The following is a 23,156-nucleotide window of genomic DNA, read 5'->3' as shown; positions in this document are numbered from 1 at the left end:
CAATCAGAAACTCAGTACCCAAACATGACATGTGCCTAGTTCTTGGAGATATGAATGCTAAAGTAGGAACTGACAGGACAGGAGTGGAGAATGCAATGGGACACTTTGGCATAGGTACAAGAAATGAAAATGGAGAACTTTTACTTGAATTCTGTTTAAATAATGATATGGTTTTAGGAGGTACATTATTCCAACACAAAAACATTCACAAATATACCTGGACAACACCTGATGGACAAACAAGAAACATGATTGACCACATTATGATCAATAGAAAATGGGTCAAGTCAATGCAAGACTGTAGGAGCTATAGAGGAGCCGACATATTTAGTGACCATGAACTAGTTGTCAGTAAGATTAAATTAAAGCTGAAGCGTACTGGCCATGATAAAAAGAGTGAGATTGGTAGACAATATGATTCTTCAAGATTAAAGGACCCTGTGATAAAGAATGAATTTGTCTTAAAACTCAGAAATAGATTTCAAGTCTTAGAGGACCTAAATGACGAGACTGAGATCACATGGACTTCAATTAAAGAAAACTTTCAATCTACTGCTAAGGAAATCCTAGGACACAAGAAACCAGAGAAAAAGGACTGGATCTCTGAAGAAACATGGATCAAAATAGAAGAGAGAAAGAAGCTCAAAAACAAAATCCATAATGCTCAACATTTGGCTGACATGAGCAATTTAAAAGCTGAATATACTGCTAAAGACAAAGAAGTCAAGAAGTGCACAAGGAAAGACAAGAGAGATTACATTGACAATCTGGCTGAAAAGGCCCAGAGAGCAGCTGACTTTGGTAACATGAAAACAGTATACAACATAACCAAGCAATTAAGTGGCAAATATAGCAAAAAGAGTGGTGAAACTATCAAGGCTAAAGATGGTAAATTACTCACTACAGAAAAAGAAATTGCTGAAAGGTGGAAATCACATTTTGAAGAAGTGTTGAACAGACCTGAACCAGAAATTACTGCTGAACCAGAACCAGGACATGAAATAGACATAGATATAAGACCACCAACTATTCAAGAAGTTAAAGCTGCTATACATAGCCTAAAGAATGACAAAGCACCAGGACCTGACTTGATAACTGCCGAAATGCTTAAGGCAGACATAGATCTTTCTGCTAGGACTCTGACTGATCTTTTTGATAAAATTTGGAGGCAAGAAAAGATACCAACGGACTGGTCTAAAGGTATAATCATAAAACTACCTAAGAAGGGAGATTTGAACAATTGTGATAATTGGAGAGGAATTATGCTGCTTTCTATCCCAAGCAAGGTCCTATGTAAAGTTATTTTAAACAGAATTGATGAGAAAATTGACAATAAACTGAGAGAAGAACAAGCTGGATTCCGTGCTGGAAGGGGCTGTGTTGACCAAATTTTCACCCTTAGGACAGTTATTGAACAATGTGTTGAATTTAACAAGCCACTTCACGTAAATTTTGTTGATTTCTCTAAGGCCTTTGACTCCATACACAGACAAACACTCTGGAAAATACTAAGAAGTTATGGTATACCAGAAAAGATGATAATTATGATAACTAAATTTTATGACAACTTCCAAGCCTGTGTTTCAGTTGGAAACAATAAGACATCTGATTTCTTTAAAATAAGCACTGGAGTTAGACAGGGATGCATTTTATCACCTATTCTATTTATATTGGTCATTGACTGGGTGATGAAGAAAACCACAGAGGACAAAAAACGTGGTCTCCAGCTGGGCATACTAGGACACCTAGAAGATCTGGACTTTGCTGATGACCTGGCACTGATTTCAGAAACAATTAAACATCTACAAGCTAAGACAGATAGACTAGTCAAATATGCAGGACAAGTCGGGCTCTTTGTTAATGTCAAGAAGACTGAAATTATGAATATACCTACAAACCCTGATCAAACTATAACAATAAATGGTGAACAATTGAAACAAAGCAACAAATTCACCTATTTGGGGAGTGTTATCAGCAGTGAAAATGGCTCAAAAGCTGATATTAAAACCAGGATTGATAAGGCTAGGGTTGCTTTCAACAGTCTACACAACGTTTGGAATTCAAAGAAACTTGCTCTGAAAACAAAAATCAGACTTTACAACAGTAATGTGAAATCAGTTCTTCTCTATGGAGCGGAATGCTGGAGAACTGTGAAAACTGAAACAAATCAACTTAATGCATTTCACAATAGCTGCCTAAGAAGAATTTGCAAAATATTCTGGCCAAACAAAATATCAAACCTTGAGCTGTATGCAAAGACCAAGTGCAATAGTATTGAAGCAGAAGTGAAATATAAAAGACTAAGGTGGCTAGGACATGTGCTCAGAATGGAACAAAATAGGTTTCCAAAGAAGTGCTTAAAATGGAACCCTACCACTGGTAAACGTAATCGGGGACAACCAAAAATGACCTGGAGGCGGAGCACTGAAAAGGACCTCTTTAATTTGGAATTAACATGGGGAGAAGCTGAGAAACTTGCCAAAGACAGCAGGAATTCATGGAGGAACAAGGTGTCCGTATTCTCTGGCCTTCACAGTCAAAAAGAGAGATGCGTCTGATGATGAATAATAAAAGTTCAAATAATAAATATTTTACAACAAAATGAGAGGATCTTTCTAATGACATACAGTATGACCCTCGAAAAAGTATCTTTAAGGGTATACAGCCCTTATTTCTTAATGTATCATAAAAAATAGCATATGTCCTTGTTCTCTGTACATTTCCACACAAGCATATATAAAAAAATTAATTTTACCTCCATTAACACTGGAGATTTTTAGAGCTAAAGTTTTGAAAAAGTGACTGAGCAAAAAGTAACTTTTAACATAAATTGACTTTTTTGGCAAAATTAAGATAGAAATCCTATTATTATTTTTACTAGCAGAAACTTTTTACAAAAATGAAACAAAAAATTTAGGTTTTGAGTTAAAAGTCTTTTTTTTACACATATTTTTAAATCTTTCTTGTGTAATGATATTTTGAAAAACTTACTTATGAGGCAAAATTGTTTTAGATTAAAAAACCAAATAAATCTTTATGAATATAGCAGGAATATTGTCTTTGTTTCATAATCATAACTTTAATAACAAAAAAGTTATAAGGAAAATAAAATTACATTATAATGATTTTTTAGTCTAAAAAGCTTAATTAACCCCCTATTAAGTGATTGAGATGTCAAAAAAGGGGGCGGAGCAACTGTCATAATTAATCCTTTTCTTAAATAAGGGTAAGTAAATAGCCTGAAATTTGCAAATAATCAATTCATTCAGTAGTATTTTTTGCCTTTAAAAATTTATATTTTTTGGTGGAATAAAAAGAAATAATTAGTTACCATGTTTTTCTTTGTTTATCATTCTTCAGTTACCAGAAAGACATAATGTAACCATCCAAAAATAGTGGGAAACAAAAAAAAAAAATTTTCTCAGTCACTTTTTCAAAACTTTAGCTCTAAAAATCTCCGGTGTTAATGGAGGTAAAATAAAAAATTTTATATATGTTTGTGTAGAAATGTACAGAGAACAAGGACATATGCTATTTTTTGTGATACATTAAGAAATAAGGACTGTATACCCTTAAAAATACTTTTTCGAGGGTCATACTGTAGAGAAACACATTATATTTATATTAGTTTGTTAGGAGTTAATCATAAACCTCAGTAACCTGTAGGATCATTTAATAATAAAAGTACTCCTCAATGATATTAAAATTTAAAAGGAGAAATCTTTACATTGAATGTAGAAATACCAATAACTTTCAATAAAGGTACAACAATCTGAACTGAAAGACTACTTTCTTCTGGAAACATTTCTAAAAAAAAATTGAAAACAAAGTAGCGAGTTTGCCGTATTTTCACAGTAGCATAGATAGGCATTTAGGTTAGGTAAGTGTTAATGATTGCCCCGCAGGGTTAGAGCCCCCCGCAGGGACTAGAAATAGGAGAAAAGATACTGTGAAAATGCGATGAGACCTGCTACTTGGCTTTCTTTTCATGATCAAAAAAATCAGTTTGTTTTAGTTACCTAATAATTGAAGATTTATCTGAAATCCAAAGAAATAGTGGAAATACTATGCAATTTTGGACAATAGTGGAAATAGCATATTTTTTTGGAATAGTTTGCATAGTATGCAAAAATAGTGGAAATAGTGGAAATAGTATGTTTGTGGCCAGCCTGAATATTACATGGACAGAAATTAGGAATTTTGTTTGGAATAAATATGTATAGATGGGCCAATAGAGTCCTCTGATATTTGAAGCTTGTCTTGAATCAGAATTTCACATTTAAGATGTAGGGTAAAGTTAAATTATTATCTATATTCATTATTTATATCATTGTTATATACAAGTTTTCCTATTGTTGTAATTATTCATAAGAAAACCATAGAATAGAAAGATGTTGACGAATAATCAGATCATTAAGAGTAGCTGCGCTCAAGCAATAAAATAATATTTTTAGGATTAACATTCCTGTGAGCGTCTAGGATGGTCTTTGTTTTAAAAGATTTTCCACAAATGTCACAAACTCTTGGTACGTTCATATGTGCCTGTATTACAGATCAATATTTTTATTGCGAAAGAGTTTCGGAATGGTTTCAGGCTTTAATTCTTTTTAAAAATTCTTAGGATGTTTTAAGGCTGTTTTCTAGTCCTCCCTCCCTGTACCTAATATCTAGGTGTGCAACCGCTAGTAATGCATACTTGTGCTATGCAATTCAGATAGACCCACTAAAATATTAACATTTGGAGTAATTTGGCTCCTAAATACAAGTTATTAAACATTGAATCTGTTCCTTGTGTAGCCGCATGTGTTTGAGATAGCGTAGTTTATAGTTAAAAGATTTGCCGCAAGAGTCGCAGGTGTAGGTGTTTGGTTTATCACTGTGGTCCACTGATTGTAATTTAGTTTGGAACAAAAACTCGTCATACTTAAGATATTAAAAATAGTTTCAATTCTTTTGATTAAAGTTGATTGCATAGAGGAATTCCCCAGCAAACATAAAGAATAAAGATCTAAACTTAGTAAACCAGAAAAAAAGTATTAAAAGGAATTATTAACCTTATTTATTCCAAACTTAATTCCCTGCAATGTGATCCTCTAGGGAATGTTTTATATGGAAATATTTATCACATAAATTACAGTTGTATGGGTATTTAGCACCCTCGTGTTTTCTGATTAAAATTTAATCCATTATAATTAGAATATGAACAGAGACAGGGGACAATGGACTAGTCACAAAAGTTTTGTAATAACGTTTTGTTATTCGTTGGCTAAACAATTCTGGAACTTTTACTGTATTTCCATTGGTTGGTTTATTAAGTTGAGTGTTCATACGTTAACACCACTCTTATCCCATTAAATCTCTGATATGAACAACTATCTACATAACATTAAATCGATAACAAGATAACATTAAAAATGAGAGTTTTTTTTTATTAAGATTCGGGGATCTAAAAACAATAACCGATAAATTAATGTACGTACAATGTACATTAGACCGACTCAGAATTACCACTTTTTTTGAAATTCAATGGGCGCGCTATTTCAACCCATTCCTTTTATGATATAAAGACCAATGATACCAAAAAAAGTGTTCTGGTAGCTTTTTTTCAGCAATATGTCAAATTCGATTTTCATAAAAAAGGGGAAGGTTCCCCCCTGGGGGTGAAATTTTTTTTTCTTTCATACCATGGCTTTATACACCTTCCTGAATTCGTCTTGAAGAGTACATTAAGGATCAAAAAACGATTTTAAAATATTTTGATCATAGCAAGAGCTATTCTCAAAAAACTAACAATTTTGGCCATTTTAGCAAAATCAGGTGATTTTGACGGTTATTTGAGGATAACTTTTTCTGGGATCAATATTTTTAAAAAACGTTTTTTGATTCTTAATGTACTCTTCAAGACGAATTCAGGAAGGTGTATAAAGCCATGGTTTGAAAGAAAAAAAAATTTCACCCCCAGGGGGGAACCTTCCCCTTTTTTATGAAATTCGAATTTGACATATTGCTGAAAAAATAGTCTGAGAACACTTTTAAAGGTATCTATAGTCTTATATTTATGAATAGAATGTGTTTAAATAGCGCGCCAAAAAATTTTGCATCTTGAGTCGGCCTAATGTACATCCCCAATGGTGATACACAAAATTATCCTTTCTGTAGCGTATAATTAGTGGTTATAACGTTTGGATACTTAACTTCATTTAATAAAAGTCCCCAAAGTAGATAAGACAACGTATAAGAAAACATCATAAACTTTGGGAACTAGTGAAAAAAACATCCTAATGTCCCTTCCTGGTTAATGTTAGATTATGCAGGTATTAATATGTTGAAATTGTTATGCTTAAAAATATCTGTAACATAATAAAATGGATTTGTCCTGAAACCTTTTCTTGTGTTGGTCTAGCATAAGCTCTGTCTCATAAGCTTGTGTACATAAATCACAGCAGAACGGTTTGTTTATATGTTTCCTGCAGAAAGTAAATATATTAAGATTTTCTTGAGAGCACAACTACTCTATAAAATTACTTTTGAGCGTTTTTACAATTATTGAATAGTCAGTATTCACTTGAGTGAAGACCGCATTCAAAATAGAGGGAGGGGGTTGGGGGAATTTTTAATCGAACCAAACTTGACCCAAAGTAATTAACAAACAAAGGAAAAACTACCCCCCCCCTAGATATACCACACTTTTCTGGGATCTTGCTGAGTCAAGTATCAACTGTTGGGAATATCAAAGGATGACTCCATGCAAAATTTGAGCCGGATCCGGCCAAAACCGGCCGTGAATTTTATGAAAAACCGGTTTTTTCTGGTTTTTAGGGGGTATCTGTAAATCGATTCAGCTGGAGCAAAACCGGTTGGAGGTACAAAAAATTTTACTTCACATGAAATTTAGCCAATGCAATTGCCTACAAAAATGTACTTCATCATCAACTTGATTGGACAACTCTTTCCCCTCCTAAATGTCCATTAAAACCTCGGAAACGGCAAAAATCGCCAAAAATCACGCCTTCGGCGGCAAATAACGGCTAAACGGTCAGCCGGAGGCGAATGAAACATAAATAAAGAAATGTCTGCCTTAATAAGTTGTTCAACATCAAAGAGATGCTTGAAGTCTCTAAAACGACTCCTTCCCCTCCTTTAAGGGGAAAAACTGAAAAAACGTGATTTTCAAAAGTATGCCCACTTCGTGGGTGTGGGGGGCACTGAACCCGTCACCCCAGGGTCACCAAATATAAAGTCTAGGCGGCCCACAATGCTGAATTTTCACCAAGTGAAAGTCTTGTGTCATTATCTCTTATGAGAAAAAAGTTATTAATTAATTAAAATTTCAAATTGTGATTTTTTGATGGATTTCTTTGATGAAATGACAGGCTGGTCAATTTTTAGGCCATTTTTTGCGGTTTTTGGGCCGTCACGCCCAAACGGTTTGAGATAATCTCACGGGACCTTTTGCCCAACCTAAGTCTGGTTATATGTGAGGTCTAGGAAAAAAAACAGACTTACGCAAAAGATTATAATTATAATCTTTACACAGAAAAATGGCACGAGGTGAGGGTTTGAGGGGGCAAAATGAGCCGACCAGCGATTTTTGATGGCGCGCAGCGACGTCGTGCTTCATCCAATCCGGGATTTTTTTTCTTAGACCTTACTAATAACCAGGCTTAGGTCGGGCAAAAGGTCCCGTGAGATTATCTCAAACCGTTTGGGCGTGATGGCCCAAAAACCGCAAAAAATGGCCTAAAAATTGACCGGCCTGTCATTTCATCAAAGAAATCCATCAAAAAATCACAATTTGAAATTTTAATTAATTAATAACTTTTTTCTCATAAGAGATAATGACACAAGACTTTCACTTGGTGAAAATTCAGCATTGTGGGCCGCCGCCTAGACTTTATATTTGGTGACCCTGGGGTGACGGGTTCAGTGCCCCCAACACCCACGAAGTGGGCATACTTTTGAAAATCACGTTTTTTCAGTTTTTCCCCTTAAAGGAGGGGAAGGAGTCGTTTTAGAGACTTCACGCATCTCTTTGATGTTGAACAACTTTTTAAGGCGGACATTTCTTTATTTATGTTTCATTCGCCTCCGGCTGACCGTTTAGCCGTTATTTGCCGCCGAAGGCGTGATTTTTGGCGATTTTTGCCGTTTCCGAGGTTTTAATGGACATTTAGGAGGGGAAAGAGTTGTCCAATCAAGTTGATGATGAAGTACATTTTTGTAGGCAATTGCATTGGCTAAATTTCATGTGAAGTAAAATTTTTTGTACCTCCAACCGGTTTTGCTGCAGCTGAATCGATTTACAGATACCCCCTAAAAACCGGAAAAAACCGGTTTTTCATAAAATTCACGGCCGGTTTTGGACGGATCCGGCTCAAATTTTGCATGGAGTCATCCTTTGATATTCCCAACAGTTGATACTTGACTCAGCAAGATCCCAGAAAAGTGTGGTATATCTACCCCCCCCCCCCTCCCTCTTAATTTCAAATTATTTCCAAATTATAATAAGGAGGAAGGACTTTTTAAAGAGTATTTTGTGTGATATCGCCAACCCCATTTCTATAAGGGGGGGGGGGGGGGGGGCGTAATAACATAAGCTCTTAAACCGTGAGCAAAATGGTCTAAATATTGAGGTAGACCCTTCAAATTTGGTATATAAGCCTAGTCCTATAGGTATTACATCTAAATGGCAAAAAAATCCAAAAATTTTTATTTTTAGGTTAGGTTAGGTAAGAAAAACCCTGCGGAAATGGGGTTTTTAGGCTTTTTTTGGTCTATTTTGATGTGGAAACTTGCCTTAAATTGTTTTTTTCTTAGGGTTTTAACTTAAATACACTGTACAGGGTGCGCCACATAAAACCGGACTTTTTTTAAACGGCCATAGCGTCAAAACTACTTGACCAATCAGCCTAGGTAATGACCTTTTAGCACAAAAAAATCTTTGGACGAAGATGGGCTCGTACTCCAAGCTGGCCGCGCTTATGTTCAACAAGGCAGATTCGAAATGCGCTGGTGGTATAGTATTGATTCTCGACTAGGGCCCACTAAATCGGACCTCAGCCCATTTGTAGATGAGGTAGAGTTATGCAACTTGCTGGGGATACTGTTAGATACATAAGTAAGACACTAGAAAAGACTAGAGCTCTTTATCTAAAATGGCTTGGCTGTAGTACTTCGGCAAAGTGAAACGTGGCAGATTTAGAGATGTCAAAAACGTCAAAAATCGTGTAAAATCGTGAAAATCTCTCGATTCTCGACGTTAGAGACCCATATGGAACTGAAAAACTCATTTTAGACTTTAGATTGCGTTGACAACCCTAGCTGAATCTTCATGCCATTTCCAAAAAGGTATAGAACGCCGTTCTAGCTCAACTGTAGCCCAAATGAGAGCCGCCGTGTCGAAGGGCAGTTTGAAAGTTGGGTGAATTTGGATCCTGCGGTTACTCACTTTCCTAAGGAAATAGGGCCTCCCAGCAGCCCGATCCTAATTTAAGTGACTCTTGGGCCTGAAGCTACTTCAAAGTATGCACCAATAGACGTGCCCATACCACAAAGACCTCCATTATTGCCACTATCAAGGAGAACTTCACCAGCTTGGACAGGTACATTTTGACCTGGGCCTGCCGGCTGTTGAGGAGGCGGGTGGAGGCGGTGATTGATCCTGGCGGCGATTTTATTGAATGATCTAATAGTCATGTACCTAGTTTGCTTCCCAGTTTTTAAAATTTAATAAAATCTTTAAAATTGACGATTTTATGTTCATTAGTTCACAAATTAGAAAAAGTCCGGTTTTATGTGGCGCACCCTGTATCTATTCATATGGACATTATTTAAGATGATTCAGCAAGTCGGGGATCGACCCCAGGGGGCTAGGTGGGTGGCCCGCAGGGGTTAAGTTCATTTTTCCCAATATATATGATGTGATACATCAAATGATATATTTTTTAGGTCAAAGAACTCAAATTCAGAGCTAAATAACTTAATAAGCATTAGAATAATCTGAAGCTAACCCCAGCGGTCTAGTTGGGTTGCCCACAGGGCTTAAGTGCATTTTACCTAACCTAACTTACAAACTTACATTTAATATTTTTTTTTTAGGTTTTTTTTCTAGAATAAACTGTCCATTCATGAGGACCTTATTTCAGATGATCCAGCAAGTCAAAGACCGACCCCAGCGGGCTAGGTGGGTGGCCTGCAGGGGTTAAGTGCATTTTCCCCAATATATATGTTGTGATAAATCCAATTATATGTTTTTTAGGTCAAAAAACTCAAATTCAGAGCTTAAATAAGCATTAGACTAATCTGAAGCTAACCCCAGCGGGCTATATAGGTTGCCCACAGGGCTTAAGTGCATTTTACCTAACCTAACCTAGAAACTTACATTTAATATTTTTTTTTAGGTTTTTTTTTCGATTAAACTGTCCATTCATGAAGGACCTTATTTCAGATGATCCAGCAAGTTGAAGACCGACCCCAGCGGGCTAGGTTGGTGGCCCGTAGGGGTTAAATGCATTTTTTAAAAAGAATGTGTTATACATCCAACTATATGTTTTTTAGGTCAAGAAACTCAAATTTACAGGTAATAAAAGCATCAGACTAATCTGAAGTTAGCCCCAGCGGGCTAGGTGGGTTGCCTGCAAGTCTTAAGTGCATTTTACCTAACCTAACCTAGAACCTTACTTGTTTTTTAGGTTTTTTTTCTGGAATAAACTGTCTATTTATGAGAACATTATTTTAGATGATCAAGCAAGTCGGGGACCGACCCCAGCAGGCTAGGTGGGTGGCCCGCAGGGGTTAAGTGAATCTTAGTCGTCATACATAAAATTATAGGTTTTTTAGATCCAGAAATTCAAAGGGGTAGTTTCACGAAATGCATTTGAACTTAATTAGTGAACTGCATATTTTTTCCTAATTAATTAATTGGTTTAACTACATTTATATGGCATATATTTGAAAGAATTTCAATTTTCTACCACGTATTTTAAAAAATATCAAGACTTGAAAATCGTCTTTTTTAATTGCATATATCACAAAAAGACGGTTTTTAAAGTCTTGATATTTTCAACTACGTTAAAATTGAAATTATTGTGTGTGCATCAACAATTAACAACACTTTTTATCTAAATGATGACAACAAGAGAGTGAAGATTGTTAGTAAAATGGAAGTTGAAAAAAAAGTAACTTTAGTTTCAATTAAGAAGAAGAAATCTTAAAGAACGGACAATCATTCCATCAATTTAATCTAACTTAAAGGTTTGATAGTACAATGTTAGTGGTGGAAGAATTTAATATGCTAAAAGGATACAATTTTTAATTTAATGTATACCACATACCACGTAAAAACTAGCCTAAGGTTGGTATTGTGTTTTTTTAGCTCCAAATTTAATTTCTTGACTTAAAAAACCTATAGTTTGATGTATAACAACACATAATTTGGAAAATTTACCCCAGCAGGCCACCCACCTAATCCGCGGGGGTTAGCCTTAGGTCAGTCTAGTGCTTAAAATAGCTCTGAATTTGAGTTTCTTGACCAAAAAAACCTATAATTTGATGTATGACAACACATACTTTAGAAAAAATGCACTACACCCCTGTGGGCCACCTACCTAGCCCGCTGGGGTCGGTCCCCAACTTGCTGGATTATCTAAAATAATGTCCCCATTAATAATCACAGTTTATTCAAGGAAAAAAACAAAAAGAATAAGTTTGTAGGTTAGGTTAGGTAAAATGCACATAAGCCCTGTGGAAAATCTACCTAGCCCGCGGGGGTTAGCTTCAGGTAAGTCTTATGCCAATTTTAGCTCTGAATTTAAGTTTCATGACCTTAAAAACCTATATTTTGATATATAACAAGGTATATATTGAAAATAATGCATTTAACCCCTGCGGGCCACCAACCTAGCCCGCTGGGGCTAGCTTCAGATTAGTCTTATGCTAATTCTAGCTCTAAATTTGAGTTAACTGACCTAAAAAACTTATAATTTGATGTATCGCAACATTTATATTGGGAAAAATGCACTTAACCCCTGCGAGCCACCCATCTAGCCCGCTGGGGTCGGTTCCCGACTTGCTGGATCATCTTAAATAAAGTATCAATAATAGACACAGTTTATTCAAGAAAAAAACCTGTGAAAATATAAGTAAGTTTCTAGGTTAGGTTAGGTAAATGATCTTAAGTCCTGCAGAAAACCAACCTAGCCCGCGGGGGTTAGCTTCAGGTAAGTCTTATGCCAATTTTAGCTCTGAATTTGAGTTTCTTGACCTTAAAAACCTATATTTTGATATATAACAAAGTATATATTGGAAAAAATGCACTTAACCCCTGCGGGCCACCAACCTAGCCCGCTGGGGCTAGCTTCAGATTAGTCTAATGCTTATTTTAGCTCTGAATTTGAGTTCCTTGACCTAAAAAACCTATAATTTGATGTATCACAACAAATATATTGGGAAAAATGAACTTAACCCCTGCGGGCCACCCACCTAGCCCCCTTGGGTCGGTCCCCGACTTGCTGAATCATCTTAAACAATGTCCATATGAATAGATACAGTGTATTTAAGTTAAAACTCTAAGAAAAAACAATTTAAGGCAAGTTTCCACATCATAATAGACCAAAAATAGCCTAAAACCCCCATTTCCGCAGGGTTTTTCTTACCTAACCTAACCTTAAAATAAAAAATTTTGGATTTTTTTGCCATTTAGATGTAATACCTATAGGACTAAGCTTATATACCAAGTTTGAAGGGTCTAGCTCAATATTTAGACCATTTTGCTCACGGTTTAAGAGCTTATGTCATTACGCCCCCCCGGGCCCCCACCCCCTTAATGTACTTTGAAATATCAAATTTCATGATTAATATATTTTTTTCTTTCCTTCTGTGTTTAGCTAAAGCCTCAGCAGTTGGAAATGAATACTGGCATCCATCACATGGAAATGGTTTCTTCTGTGTGTGTATTCTCAAGTGGGAGTAAATTTTCCTCCCAAGAAGCTCTTTGTTACAAAATTTACAGGTGTACATTTTGGTCTCGCTTAATAATGAAATGTTGGTCAAAAATGTCACAAATCTGGTTTGCCTTAAACTTTTCCACCATTCAAATTAATAATTCCTTTTGCAATTTTTCAGCAGAAAATAAACATTTGCGTTAATATTTATTTTGTAGAGGGCGGTTTATGGCTGCTGCGGCGGTTCCGCCGCCGTTTTTCAAATCGGTTTAGTTCTTTTGTGTTTTAGGTTTGATTTATAAAAATAATATGTTCGTGTACCCCCCCCCCCCTTTTTATTACTAGTGTAAACTATATTTTTTAAAGTGGTTTGTATTGATTAATATTTTTTAATTAGGAAATATTCAACTTATTTTGACCAACACCTGTTAAATGTTGCGTTCTCTAAACGCCTAAAAATATTAAAAGTAATCTCATCATTCTTTATTATAGTAAAACCAGGGAAGGAAAAGACTTTAGACTGGTACTAAAATATTATGAACACATTTTCTCATTCGTTAGCTTTATAAAACATTGAAACAAAATTAGATAAAAATTTTAGATGTAAAGAAATTGCAAATTAGCCAATAAGGAAGAATATATTACGTAACTAGCTAACGGATCTAATGAATGTTATAGCCTAGATATAAAGTAGCTACGCTAATAATATGAAGTGCCCATAGAGGCCTCTAGGGGCGTAGCCGCTAGTGCTATTTAAAGTAGTATCTTACTTTTTTCTTTGTTCTAGAGTTGTTTTGCGGTCTTTCTTCAAACTTGAATTCTTTTTCTTAGTTTTCTTCTTTTTAATACTTGGGTCTTTCCATTCTAAATCTTTTGAAACTTCTAAAAAATAAAAAACAATGGTGTAATCAAAATTTTTTAGCCACCGCGTTTGGTGCTTTCTTTCGCTTATTTTTGTGATAATTTGAAAATAGGTGAATTGTGGAGGTTAGTTTATTTCTTTTAGTGTAACCCCTTCGGGGGTCCCTACTTCTTCGGAACCTAAATATGCCAGCAATGCTCTAACCCAGGCGGGGCTACCCTATGCTCAATATAACCTAACCTAAAGCTTAAATTACATACACACGAAAAACTACCCATCCCCCCTTTATTTTCAATTTATTTCAAAATTAGTGGAGGGGAAATTAATGCTCGACTAGGCAGTTTAAGGGAAGCAGCCTAGCGTATCTATAACTAATATAAATCTATACTAGTGTCCGACATGTAAACAGAAGGGTTATCCCAAAATCGCGTATCTTAAAATACACCTGTCGCAGAAAACGCCCACCAACTTATTTCACTGTCCACAAGAAAAAATTAAAAAAACAATGGCTCACCATCATCACTTTCATTTTCATCTTTGGTTATTTGAATAGAATTCACAGTCACGTCGTCGTCTGAAAAATTAACTGATAATTTCAAGAGTTATTAAAAGAGGACTATCCACGAACCAGAGCAAGTAATTCTAAGCATCTTCCAGCATTGACCCATAGTATTTTTTTAGTGAATAAACTAGGTTTATGTTTAATATTTGCATCTTCCAGCATTGACCCATAGTATTTTTTTAGTGAATAAACTAGGTTTATGTTTAATATTTGCTTTATCGACTAAAAAGTTAGGTTTCACCATGGTTTTATAGGAAATATCATCAAATGCTATGTTGAGTTCAAAGAACAAAATAAATAACACTACAGAAAAGCATCAAATGTTGTAAATTGCAAAAGTACATTAATTAAACTGTTTACAAGTTACCAATGCAACCCTTTTTCTAAATATATATTTTTAATCACAATAATATATTTTTGTGTCACAGCTTTTAAACAACAGTTTGAACTCATCAAAACATTCGATGATATTGCACCAAACAATGCTTAACATTTCAAAGTTTTTTTTCGTATGGTGAAACCTAACTTTTAGTCTATAAAGCAAATATTAAACATAAACCTATTATATTTACTAAAAAAATACTATGGGTCAATGCTGGAAGATGCTTAGAATCACTTGCTCTTGTTCGTGGATAGTCCACTTTTGATTTTTCATAATTTAAACTGAAACCATTGATTTTTGTTCAATTTTGTACTCACGCTATAACTAAACATACTTTCCAGAAATTTTCTCTCGCCGAGCCCCATTCATGCTGATACGAAAAAAACGTGTTCTTTCTTCCCATCGACGACTTATTCTTCACTTATTACTTAGGCCAGCCAATCAGAAACAGCTGACTTCGGTGCTCGCCGCCACCCAATCTATGCGTTGTTTTTGCCACTCTTTCCGCTGTACGCCGCTCACAATCTCCCCGCCAATGATTTATTTTGATGTACTTGATAAATAACTTACCATGGGGATATTTTACATTGTCTTCTTCCTCCAATACTTCTTCTTTTACAATCATTTCTTCTTCAAAGCCTGGTAAAAAATTACATTAAATATGTAAAAACATTTTGTCATTATAAAACTTAGTTTTTAGTAGGTATTTAAGCTTGCATCTCCTTAATTCGAAATGTTTTATTCAAATGTTTTTTTTTACACTTTTTACATACTTCTCCACAGTCTCTAGTAACAGGTAGTTAGAGTATCTTTTTCATACCTGGATCTGGCTTGATATCAACCTCGCTGTTTAATCCTTCGAAGCCTTGCTCCATCCATCCTTCACTAAAAAGAAAAACAAAGTTTTACCATTTCAATTTTATAACCCACAATTTTCAGTCTACTATCCCCCCCCCCCCCAAAAAAAAATGGTCATTTTGTACTTTGTTATATTTGTTGTTTGCGCTGTTTTTAACAAAATAAAAAAATAAATGCAATAACAATAATGTCCATTATGAGCGTAGCATTGTTAGTAAGCTGGGATGAAAAAATAAATGAAATATCAATTAAATATTATTTAATTAAGAAAATATAGTAGGTATATTTTAAAACTGTCAATAAAAACTAACAAAATGTCAAGATTCCTAATCCTTGTAAGCTAATGCACTTCTATGTTTTACTTTTGACACATAGGCAAACGGATGGACATAACCCAATTTTTTAGTAGCTGCGGTACTAACACGTCTGAAAGCTAGGGGCGGGAAAATGACAACAAAAGGAAACAATTTTGCCAACAATATATGCATCAGTTAAAAGTTACAATCAATGTCAATAATTACAGATGCAGAAAATCATTGTATTTAACTTGTGGAAAAGTTAAAGGCAAAATAGTTCTTTCTTCGTTTGGTTTTGACCAGGGACCTCTACAGGGAACAGACAATGGCCGATAAATTGATATACAATATTCCCAATAAAATACATAAATTACCACTTCTGTTGATTACAATTAGTGGTTGAAACGTTTGGATATTCAACTCAACAAACTTAATAAAACAACCAATCAAATTCAATAAATGTTGTTTGGCCAACGAATAACACAACGTTATTAAAAAACTTTAAGAACTAGTGTTCTAAACAGCCTTTTGTCCCCACCCTCCTTGGTTCTGACGTCTTACCTCATATCTAAATCTAAATGCTGTAAGTTGTCTTTGACTAAATTATTAATTTCTTTCTCTACGTCTTTGTGCAGCCACGAGATCTGTCTCCGCATTATCTCGTTCTCAAGCTGAAAAATAAACAAGTAGTAGGGTTTTTTTTAGTCTGCAGCTAAAGATCTCGAAAATTACTGGTCCGAATTAGTCGTATTCTCCAAGGAAGCTTTATAAATACCTTGAGGTAGTTGGCTATTTTCTGAACATTTCCGATCTCCCCTAGAGGCTAGGGGCGAAGCGACTAGTATGCATGAAATCTGAGTTTAACAAAACCTTTTCAACAAAGGGGACAATAACAAACATAAGAATAATTACACTTTCAATAATAAGGAAACAAAATAAAATTCGAAATCTGAACAAATTTTTTTTTATGTAAGTACCTAGGTAAATAGCTAGGTAAAATATCAGATATTTATTATCAACGTATCACCGTTTATAGACTTGATTATAAAGATGCTGTGCTTATCATATGGTGCCTGATCGTTCTAGGATTTACCATTTAATGAATATATCGCGGTTGTTTTTAATCAGAGGCGTGCAAAAGGAAATTGAACACCCAAGCTTAAAATACGCTTTTATACATTTAAAAATCAGTATAAACCTGATCATTGAGGAATTTTAAAGTCTTGCTTAGTTATAGTTTGTTCATGTTCATCAGACATAATCTTAAACTAAAGAGAACCTGTGCTACTAAAAAAAAATTTACCTTGAATAATAGCTTGTAAACAGTTGAAAATTGTTTGTTTCTTGTTGCTAAATGCATAAGTATTGCTACAACCTTAATTATAGAAGATAAAGATTATTGAATTAGCAGAAGTGCGGTGATGAGAGTTCGAGTTCAAGTCCCATGTGGCATCTTAAATTCTCAGTTGCATCAAAATAACATGCAAAGTTATGGTGCTGTATTTTTTTGTTTTCATGGGTGTATCACTGTATAGGTACCTAGTATATTCAAAGAATTTCATTTCTCCCCCCTAGTTTAAATAAAATTTCTCAGAAGTTTATGGGATTTTTTGTCTGTAGTTGAGATGACAAGTAGCTTTTATCTGATTTTTCAAATATTTCCCCATTCTAGGCATAGAGTTTTTGTTCCATTTTTCAAAAATTTTTCTTGTTAATAGTGTTAGTAAATGCTTTCAGTAGGTACACTTTACTTTTTTATAAAAAATTCTCACACCAACTTTACAATCATCAAAAATTTAGATCTTTATCTTTTCCTTGAGTTTGGTCCAGAGAGGGTGGCTGGGCTTCAGGTTAGCTAGGACCTCCCTCAGGATGGAGGCTCCAAACTCCAGAGCTGACGGGTTATTGATGTCAGTCATTGTTCCAATTTGGTCATCAAAATAATCTAATTGTATGATAACATTTTTATTATAAGAAACCTGGTATTCCTTACAATTAATTAATGACTGCTAACTAAATGGAACATAATTTGTAAGATACACAACATATAAAGAATAGTTATTTATCGCGTTGAATTATAGACAGTTTTCCGCGGATATTAAAATGAAAATTATATTATTCAAACCATTATTAGTATTACCAGAGAATAATATACTACTATTCTTAGAAAACTTACCTATGGTAAATGCCGGTGTCCCATGTTTCACAGCAGGGGTCCATTCCCAGAATTTTCTAATTTTAGCCTCTGCTTCGTTGTTTCCGTTCATTGTGAAAGCTGCCTTAAAAGGGAAACAATATAGATAGAAAATAATCAGGGAGGGATGGGACATTGGGCTGTTTATTACAGTAGTCCCCAAAAGTTTTGTAATACCGTTTTCTTATTTGGATCTTGATTGATTGGTTCATTATGTTGATTGGTCAAACGTTTCAAGCACTAGTTGTAATCTAGGTTAAGCCAGGCCTTTATTATAAATTTTTTTTAGATACCAATAATACTATAAAGCACTTTCTAGCTTTAAAGAGGACTATCCACGAACAAGAGCACGTGATTCTAAGTACCTTCCAGCATTGATCCTGAGTATTTTCTTTCAGAATATAATAGGTCACTATCAATAATTAATATATTGACGAGAACATTTATGTTTCACCACTTCAAGTTGAAGAAAAGTAAAAAAAAATGTCCACCATTTTTCGTTAAAATTCTATCAAACGTTTTGTTGAGTTCGGGGTGTCTTTAAGGGGGGGGGCACATCTGACACTTTTGCGTAAACAGGGATTATAGGCTTTGTCTTAGGAGTTATAGGATAGGTTATTTGGGGAAAAAGTTTAGTTTTTGGGTGTATTTTCCTTATATTTAAAAAAAATTTTGATAGGTCTCCAGGTTCAGGTGCTGCAGGCTGGAAGGTCACTTCTGGACAGGTATAAATGAAAAAAAAAATTTGTTTGAAGAGTTAGAGATCAACTTATTAAACCAAATATGCATCTTTTGGGATGTTATGAGCATATATGAAGAAAAAATAAAAATCAGCCTCCAGGTTCAGGTCCTGCAGGCCTCCAGGTGAATTCTGGACAGGTAAAAACTGAAAATTTTAAATTTTATAGTTAGAACAAAACTTATTTTACAAAAGTTGCTACTTTATGGATGGTATGAACTAATTTGAAGAAAAATTTGAAATCGGGCTCCAGGTACAGGTACTGCAGGCCTCCAGGTAAATTCTGGACAGGTTAAAACTAAAATTTTTTACTTTTGAAGTTAGAACAAAACTTATTTAACAAAAGTTGCTACTTTATGGATGGTATTAACATATTTGAAGAAAAATTTGAAATCGGGCTCCAGGATCAGGTACTGCAGGCTTCCAGGTAAATTCTAGACAGGTAAAAATTGAAAAATTTCAATTTTATAGTTAGAACAAAACTTATTTTACAAAAGTTGCTACTTTATGTATAGTATGAACTAATTTGAAGAAAAATTTGAAATCGGGCTCCAGGTACAGGTACTGCAGGCCTCCAGGTAAATTCTGGACAGGTAAAAACTGAATTTTTTTACTTTTGAAGTTAGAACAAAACTTATTTAACAAAAGTTGCTACTTTATGAATGGTATTAACATATTTGAAGAAAAATTTGAAATCGGGCTCCAGGATCAGGTACTGCAGGCCTCCAGGTGGATCCTGGACAGGTAAAAACAAAAAATTTTTACTTTTATAGTTGGAACAAAACTTATTTAGCAAAAGTTGCTACTTTTTGGATAGTATTAACTCATTTGAAGATAAATTTGAAATCGGGCTCCAGGTTCAGGTACTGCAGGCCTCCAGGTGGATCCTGGACAGGTAAAAACTAAAAATTTTTACTTTTTAAAATAGGGCATAACTTCTTTAGCAAAAGTTGCTACTTTATGGATAGTATTAACTCATTTAAAGAAAAATTTGAAATCGGGCTCCAGCTTCAGGTACTGCAGGCCTCCAGGTGGATCCTAGATAGGTAAAAACTAAAAAATTTTACTTTTAAAGTTAGAGCATAACTTATTTAACAAAAGTTGCTACTTTTTGGATAGTATTGACCAATTTGAAGATAAATTTGAAATTGGGCTCCAGGTACAGGTACTGCAGGCCTCCAGGTAAATAGATGATGTCTAACTTGGTATCTTAGTTCTAATTGTCTATTTTAACAAAATTTGTTTGGTTTGTTTGTTACTTTTAAGTTAATTTTGTCAGAAAGTTTTCATATCCCTTTTTTATACTTGATAGTTGAAGAAAGCCTGCAGGAAATATGCCGCTCTAATTGCTGAAAGACTGCCACAATAAGGCTTAATACCCCAAATTTGAAGCCTGCAGCTTCAATAACTTTTTTGTATCAAATTGAGGGTATTGTGTTGGATTTTGGTTGGATTTTTACCGCAGTTAGAGCAGTGCATTTCCTGCAGGCTTCCTTTAGTGACTGACCTGTTGACAGTACGTTTTTTTTTATATATATTCTAGTCAATGCTTAATATTTTTTTAATAAATCAAAATTTAACAAAATGTTTGGATTTAACTTGAACCTTGAGCCCGATTTCAAATTTTTCTTTGTATTAGTTAAATAGATATAGTTCTAACTCTTAAGTTAAATATTTTAATTTTTACATGTCCAGAATTCCCCTGGAGACCTGCAGTACCTGATCCTGGAGCCCAATTTCAAATTTATCTTCAAATTGGTCAATACTATCCAAAAAGTAGCAACTTTTGTTAAATAAGTTATGCTCTAACTTTAAAAGTGAAAATTTTTAGTTTTTACCTATCCAGGATCCACCTGGAGGCCTGCAGTACCTGAAGCTGGAGCCCGATTTCAGATTTTTCTTTAAATGAGTTCATACTATCCATAAAGTAGCAACTTTTGCTAAAGAAGTTATGCTCTATTTTAAAAAGTAAAAATTTATAGTTTTTACCTGTCCAGGATCCACCTGGAGGCCTGCAGTACCTGAACCTGGAGCCTGATTTCAAATTTATCTTTAAATGAGTTCATACTATCCATAAAGTAGCAACTTTTGCTAAAGAAGTTATGCTCTATTTTAAAAAGTAAAAAATTTTTAGTTCTTACCTGTCCATGATCCACTTGGAGGCCTGCAGTACCTGATCCTGGAGCCCGATTTCAAATTTTTCTTTAAATATGTTAATACCATCCATAAAGTAGCAACTTTTGTTAAATAAGTTTTGTTCTAACTTCAAAAGTAAAAAATTTCAGTTTTTACCTGTCCAGAATTTACCTGGAGGCCTGCAGTACCTGATCCTGAAGCCCGATTTCAATTTTTTCTTCAAATTAGTTCATACCATACATAAAGTAGCAACTTTTGTAAAATAAGTTTTGTTCTAACTATAAAATTGAAATTTTTCAATTTTTATCTGTCCAGAATTTACCTGGAAGCCTACAGTACCTGATCCTGGAGCCCGATTTCAAATTTTTCTTCAAATATGTTAATACCATTCATAAATTAGCAACTTTTGTTAAATAAGTTTTGTTCTAACTTCAAAAGTAAAAAATTTTAGTTTTTACCTGTCCAGAATTTACCTGGAGGCCTGCAATACCTGTACCTGGAGCCCGATTTCAAATTTTTCTTCAAATTAGTTCATACCATCCATAAAGTAGCAACTTTTGTAAAATAAGTTTTGTTCTAACTATAAAATTTAAAATTTTCAGTTTTTACCTGTCCAGAATTCACCTGGAGGCCTGCAGGACCTGAACCTGGAGGCTGATTTTTATTTTTTCTTCATATATGCTCATAACATCCCAAAAGATGCATATTTGGTTTAATAAGTTGATCTCTAACTCTTCAAACAAAATTTTTTTTTCATTTATACCTGTCCAGAAGTGACCTTCCAGCCTGCAGCACCTGAACCTGGAGACCTATCAAAATTTTTTTTAAATATAAGGAAAATACACCCAAAAACTAAACTTTTTCCCCAAATAACCTATCCTATAACTCCTAAGACAAAGCCTATAATCCCTGTTTACGCAAAAGTGTCAGATGTGCCCCCCCCCTTGTCCATGTTGCCAAATGATAAAAATTAAAAAAAGTCAAAAGCACATTTACTATATATTATATGTATGTTTAAATCAATGCTAATATGGATTAATTTACAATCTTTATAACACAAGTATTCGCATATGTATCATCAAATATCCATTTTATTAAAAGAATTAGCTTCATAAAAGATTTAAAAATCAATTAAAATACCTAAAAAAACGTGGTGAAACATAAATTTTCTCGTCAATATAATAATAATATATGGTGACCTATTATATTCTGAAAGAAAATACTTAGGATCAATGCTGGAAGGTACTTAGAATCGTGTGCTCTCGTTCGTGGAATTAAAGTTTTTGTTATCATCCAAGGGTTTTTGAATGAGTATGTAACAAGTTAATTATAATTACATGTAACTAACTTTCTAATTTTCGCGCACTCGAATTATATTTTATGGAACTATCACTATACAAGCAACCAGAGTCGTGTAGAAGGGGGGGTGACTTTAACCTCTTCTTAAAATTAAAGGTGGTTGATATAACCCCCCCCCCCCTTAATACAACCTAGGTTAAAAGGCCACATAACCCTTAAATTAAATGGTTGTTAAAAAGGGATAGTTGCCTGAATTGCATTTCATAAAAAATAATTTCAAGCAAAAGCTACAAGTATACCTACCATCAAACAGATATAATTTGTATTACAACAAAGAACAAACAATTAGACATCCCTTAATTAGTCGTCATGCCGTTTTTGTGAAAATAAGCCAGCTAAATAAGTTTAATATACTATAATAAAATGGTTTTGAAACTCTTTATATTTTTAAGACTAAGTGTGAAAAAATATCAAATATATGCCCTACAAATGTAATTCAAACAATTGAATAGAAAAAAATATGCCGTTCAGTAAGTTTAAGTTTAAATGCATTTCGTGCAACTACGTGCAACACTCCCTCGACACTAAAATTACATCCTTCTTGTTGTCTGAAATACATTTCCTTCGAAAACCCTGTGCAACCCATTGCAAGCAACGAATATACAACATCAAATGACTACATATCGTTATTGTTAATAGGTACCTTTTACTCTGATAAATTTAAGAACAAACTATTTAATTCTTCATTTTATCTTCATTTTATGTCTGAAACCAATAAGAAAACTTTAGTGTGGTAAAATAAATTAAAATCCGGGTACGATAATCTATTGCTTAAAAAATCAAACCTTAAAAATTAATTAAATTAAATATTAGAATAAATAAAACAT

The 23,156-nt window shown here is 34.3% G+C and overlaps 1 protein-coding gene across 2 annotated transcripts; it reads right to left on the bottom strand.

Moving 5' to 3' along the window:
* Positions 1-4,401: 4,401 nt before the first annotated feature.
* LOC145325069 (uncharacterized) lies at positions 4,402-23,036 on the bottom strand. Of its 2 annotated transcripts, none has more exons than XM_080167899.1 (15): positions 22,973-23,036; positions 18,078-18,180; positions 17,719-17,846; positions 17,205-17,279; positions 16,463-16,572; positions 15,568-15,632; positions 15,318-15,386; positions 14,318-14,377; positions 13,712-13,823; positions 13,367-13,393; positions 12,874-13,027; positions 6,384-6,469; positions 5,082-5,167; positions 4,791-4,889; positions 4,402-4,544 (listed from the first exon to the last, which is right to left on the bottom strand). In XM_080167899.1, exons 2-15 carry the CDS (start codon positions 18,166-18,168, stop codon positions 4,414-4,416), a joined length of 1,293 nt encoding a protein of 430 aa, XP_080024025.1. In that variant the 5' UTR covers positions 18,169-18,180; positions 22,973-23,036; the 3' UTR covers positions 4,402-4,413. The 2 variants fall into 2 exon arrangements, with proteins under 2 accessions (XP_080024025.1, XP_080024026.1); XM_080167900.1 differs by having other exon boundaries at positions 18,078-18,176.
* Between the last annotated feature and the right edge of the window lie 120 nt (positions 23,037-23,156).

The sequence above is a fragment of the Acartia tonsa genome, chromosome 7, assembly GCF_053477335.1.
Source record: "Acartia tonsa isolate MP-2025a chromosome 7, ASM5347733v1, whole genome shotgun sequence".
Taxonomy (NCBI): domain Eukaryota; kingdom Metazoa; phylum Arthropoda; class Copepoda; order Calanoida; family Acartiidae; genus Acartia; species Acartia tonsa.
This window is presented reverse-complemented; position numbering and strand designations above follow the sequence as displayed.